The sequence below is a fragment of the Condylostylus longicornis genome, unplaced genomic scaffold (assembly GCF_029603195.1).
Source record: "Condylostylus longicornis isolate FDR11 unplaced genomic scaffold, ASM2960319v2 ptg000007l, whole genome shotgun sequence".
NCBI classification, from domain to species: Eukaryota; Metazoa; Arthropoda; class Insecta; order Diptera; family Dolichopodidae; genus Condylostylus; species Condylostylus longicornis.
Genome location: NW_026577976.1, coordinates 532,970 through 538,039, shown reverse-complemented (window position 1 = coordinate 538,039; position 5,070 = coordinate 532,970). Strand labels below are relative to the sequence as shown.

General features: G+C 22.5%; 1 protein-coding gene across 1 annotated transcript; it reads right to left on the bottom strand.

Moving 5' to 3' along the window:
* Positions 1-2,356: 2,356 nt before the first annotated feature.
* Positions 2,357-3,830, bottom strand: LOC129618492 (pro-corazonin). The gene is made up of 3 exons (XM_055533277.1): positions 3,720-3,830; positions 2,726-2,975; positions 2,357-2,633 (listed from the first exon to the last, which is right to left on the bottom strand). Exons 2-3 carry the CDS (start codon positions 2,890-2,892, stop codon positions 2,477-2,479), a joined length of 324 nt encoding a protein of 107 aa, XP_055389252.1. The 5' UTR covers positions 2,893-2,975; positions 3,720-3,830; the 3' UTR covers positions 2,357-2,476.
* Positions 3,831-5,070: the final 1,240 nt, after the last annotated feature.

Below are 5,070 nucleotides of genomic sequence, written 5' to 3'. Positions count from 1 at the left end.
TGTCATTTCCATCAAACCAATTTTGTTTTGCTAGCAAAGGAGTTTTGCTTCTGCCAGAGTTGCTGCCATACAAGTCCGACTATATTACTTAAGTTATATAGATGAATTCCTGAATAATCCTATCTATTTTCTACCATTCTGAAGAAAGTACTAAGGAGGCAATTATTACAAATAGATTCCTAGTATTTACTTTAAGTTATTGACAAAATTACAAAAATTTGACTTAAAAAACTGGCTTAAAAATTTTTTGATTTTCCAAATAACAATCTTAACATTGTTATATTTAGGTATTCTTCAAAATTTAGACATTAAAATGAGTAAGATCAAAGACAAATGTGGAAAAATTATGTGTGATCAAAGACAAATGTGGGGTAAAGAAAGCCAACTATGTGAGTTACTAAATGAAGTCAAAAGGACAGCAAAATTTTTTGGTATTACAAATGAAAGCAGAATTTACTCTTTCTGTGAAAATTATTTGATTTCAAACGTTTAACAAATGAAAATTGTTGATTTTTTGTTAAAAAAAGAAAAATATAAAAAATTTCATTCTTGATGGAAAAATCGTTATTCGACAGTTTTCTTACATTTTCTTTCATTTTAAAGATTTTTGTTTTTGTTTTTCTTTTCTTTTTTGGAAAATAGTCATCTTATTGAATTATTAATGAATGACCAAAGAAAGCAATTTAATTTGCTTATTTTGATCCTGTTTTGTTTTTCATTTTTCATTTTATTTGTTTTTATTATGAATATTTTATTTTTATTTATGATATCCTTGTGTATATGAGATATCTTTAAGGATTTTCATTCGTATTTTGTAACATATAACGAATACAGGTTTGAAACCTTATGTATACAACTAAATAATTTGATTTTAATATAGGATCACTTATTTAAGAGAATTTATTAAAGCTTCTCTGTAATATTATGTTTAAATATGAATACATACACACATTTTAATATATTAACGATATTAGTTAATAAAATTTTTAAAAATAACATAGGAATTAAAAATTTAATTGAATAATTTTCAAATACATGAAAAGTGAGCTTTAGAGAAATAGTACAAAAAAATTTTTTGCCAAACAAAGCCATATGATTTTGAAAATTTTAAAAAAAAATTTATGCTAATATTAAAATTGGCATGAGTGCGTGCACTTTTGTGTAAAATAAGGTTTACTACAATAACATTCTTGCTTTTATATTTTAGAAGTGGATTGAAACTTACAGAGTAGATAAGTAGAGAAAACCCAAAAACCAAGAATTTATTGCAAACTGTTCGTAACTGAAAACTGTAAGCTATTAATTAATTTGAGACTAATCCGAGCTGCCGCATATATAGTCAACTACATAAAAGTTACCCTACATTGTGAGTATTAAATTAATACAGTTTCTAATTTATATCTTCAAACAAATATAAAAAAAATTATATAAGGAAATTTCGTAATTTATTAAGAAACTTATTTTATAATTTTAATTTGAATTTTGCCTTTTATAGAGGAATAACTTTGTTATAATTTTTATTTATAATTTAAAGCTAGAATCCATATGAAATTACGAGTACTTTATTAAAACATTTATTAAAATTAATTTTTGATTTGAAAAGGAGTTCAAATCTCGAAATTCGACCAAAAATTTACATTTTTTCAATAAGGATCTCAACTCATCTTCTTAAAATTAGTCAGTTTTCAAAAATTTCTATTAATATCCTGAGATTACCTGAAATCCTGATATCCTGAAATTTTTTTAGTTTCCCTTCGACTAGATTTCAATTACCGTTTTCATCCTTAATTTTATTCTCTTATGTCCTTAAAATTAAAGGCATTTATAATATATTAGAAACAATAATTAAATAATAAAATTTTAGATTTACATTTTTTTTTTTATTTTCTCTTGCAATAATTATAAGTATATAACAACATTTATTAAATTTTTGAATTTTTTAATTTCTTCTTTATTTTTTTTTATATTTTTTTTATAATTGTAGTTTTACATAATATATAAATTCCTTTGCATTTCATAATATTATTTTTTAATTAAAATTATTTTTATTTTTCCTCATTTTATATAATATTTTTTTAATTTTATATTTAAATATTATTTTCAGAATATTTAAGAACTTTTATGAAATTTTCATTCTTTTCCCCTTAATATTATTGTTATTAGCATTAATATCATACATATAATTTATTTAAGTAAGAAACTGAAACAGATGAGCTAAATTTTATTGATAATAAAACATAATTTTTATATATAACTATATATTTTTAATATATATTATTATTATATATATCCAGCCGTATAAATATATAATATATACATAAAGTATAACAGTTTATATAAAATATTTGTTTTATTCGCAAGAAATTAGCCCATTTTCAATTTAATTCTTTCATATTTTTATGTTATATAAAAAGCAAATATATAAACAAAAATTATTAAAAAAATTAATTAATAAAAATTATTTTTTTTTTTTTATTTAATGTTTATTAAAATCTACATTATCTGGTACAATTAAATCATCTATGATTTCACCAGATTGATGATGTCCATTTTGAAATTTATTATTATTCATAATCAATTGTGATGGTTTTAAATATGAATTCCTTATAAATCTTTGTAAACTATATAAGCATCTGTTAAAAAAATTATATAAATTGTAATTAGGAATTAAAATAATTTAAAATAATTTTGAATTATTTGAAAATTAAGAAATTCATATACTTACTTTTCTAATTTTTTTTCAGTTTCTATTTCAATTAGATCCTGGAAAGTGCCATCATGTGTATTGCTACGTTTACCATTAGTCCAACCGCGAGAATATTGAAATGTTTGACCCATACATGTTATTGCTATACTAAGTAATAACAATGGTACAATAATCATTTTTGCCATGTTTTTAAAAAATTTTATTAAATTTAATTTTTTTTTTTTTTTTAAATTAAATGTGATCCAACGTTGGATTAAATGTTTATTATCTGAAATTATAATCAAGAATATATTATTAAAATTATTAATTTTTCACTATCGAACCAAAAATATCCAAATGAAATGTTTGATTAATAAATTTGTAATGAAATTCTGTTTCCCTTCAAATCAAACAAAATGTATGAACTAGTTCAATTAATTCTATATTATAGGTTTCATACATGTTTAAGAGTATTAAACATATTCTAAATTAAGAGATTAAAGGGGTCTATTTTACATCGTTCTACGTTTATTTGGAATGTTTGCAAAAATTCAGATTAAATTATTAAATTTCCAATCGTATAACTCTGATGCGAGTTCGAAATAATTTTATTTTGAAATCTGTGATTACAAAATGGGTTCGAATAGAATTTGGCATTCTGATTTATATTTCAAGTTCGAAATTGTGGTACAATTTAATTTATATTACGCCAATTACATTTAATTTAAATTTTTTGAAATTTTATTGATTAATCACAGGATATACGATTAAAAGTGTAAAAAAAATAAACAATATTTTTTTCGAAAATCAAGTCGAAATTTAATTTTTTTGAAAAATGATTTTTCAAACATCTCTTTCAAACATTTTTCTCTGAAATCACAACATTTTGTTTAATTGTAAAATAAATTCCCTTATTTTATTATGTGCACTAAATATAGCACACCACTTTCAAAACTTTTTCTTCAATATTATGAATTATTAAATTTATACTTTTATAAAATTACTAAACACTTGTACTGAACAATGAAATCACCTTGATTTTATTAAAAAATTATTTTTACTGATTAAAATTTAATTCTTTATAATCAACTTAATATTTTATCTTCCTTTTTTTGATATTAGGTCTTATCCTTGTGATTGAAAAAGATTGACTATGAGATTAGCCTGTTCAACAGGTTCTTTATATATGAAAAATCAGTGCATGTTGTAAATCCTATACATTATATATATGTATATATATACTGGGATAAAAGTAATCATATAGAGTACTCGCTATCATATAGCATCTTCTAACAATATTCATAGCTTGGAGCACATACACCAAGTACAATCTAATTCATTAAATTTTGATTCAAAATTGTTAAAAAGTAAAAACAAAAAAAATTTCCTTTTGTTTAAAAAAATAAAAAGTTCTAAAGCATAGAATTAGTGAAACGCAAGTGTGTTTAAAAGTGTGTGGTATATGATATTTAAATAATATGGAAAAATAAAATAAAAGAGTAAAATAATATGAAAAAAAGATAAAGGAATTCAATTTAATCAAATAAAATTTTAACACTTAGTTATTAAATTTTGATTTTAGTTTCCTCTTAAAGCAGACTTTGTTGAAGAAATATGTCCCCGGGGGTGGTGCTACAGGCGCCTTGTCGTCCGATATTTGATCTACCCTACTAATAATGAGGTTCAACACCATCTCAATACCCTATATACTTGTATAATTTTAAAATTGCAATTAATTTTGTCAGAATTAAAAAGTGACCAATAATCAAATTTTCAAAATCGAATTTGAAACAAAATAAGATTTTTAAATTTATGTCTAGAATTTAAGAAACATTTGCTATCATATATCAATTATAGCTTAAATTTTTATATATGATCACCCAGAACAATCATCCTAAATGGATTCGAATGATTTTTTTATAAGCCGAAATCAATTTTGAAAGTTAAACTGCTAATTATGCTAATTTCATGAAAAGTATTGAATCTCGTAACAGACTTACTCCTAACGAATTAAATTGAAAAATATCTGGTAAATAAAAGCTTCATACAAAGAAACTTTTAAATTTTCCACGAGCAAAGGATCTTTTTCAAAATTTACTTGCATTTCTAGAAAGTAATTTGAAGTTGGAAAATGTCTCTACCACCACCAGTTAAAGTATGACCTTTAATCAAACTCGGCCGATAAAGTTTCGTAGCTTTTGGAGTAGTTTATAGAGCATATCATTAAGGTAGACTATCCAAAAAGGAAGCTGCTATAAGATAAATTGAAACTTAACAAAAAGCTATTAGAGTTGCAAAAATAGCTACTGAAAAAGAACGAAATTCCGAAGCTGAAATCAGAGCTTTGAAAGAATTAGAAACCAGCTAAAAAATAGATATTATGA

What these genes read in the sequence shown, in the direction of transcription:
- LOC129618492 (XM_055533277.1), bottom strand. Translation starts at nt 2,892, where the DNA reads ATGGCAAAAATGATTATTGTACCATTGTTATTACTTAGTATAGCAATA. An exon ending in ACTGAAAAAAAATTAGAAAA is followed by an intron (nt 2,634 to 2,725) that starts GTAAGTATATGA and finishes TTTTTTTAACAG; the next exon opens with ATGCTTATATAGTTTACAAA.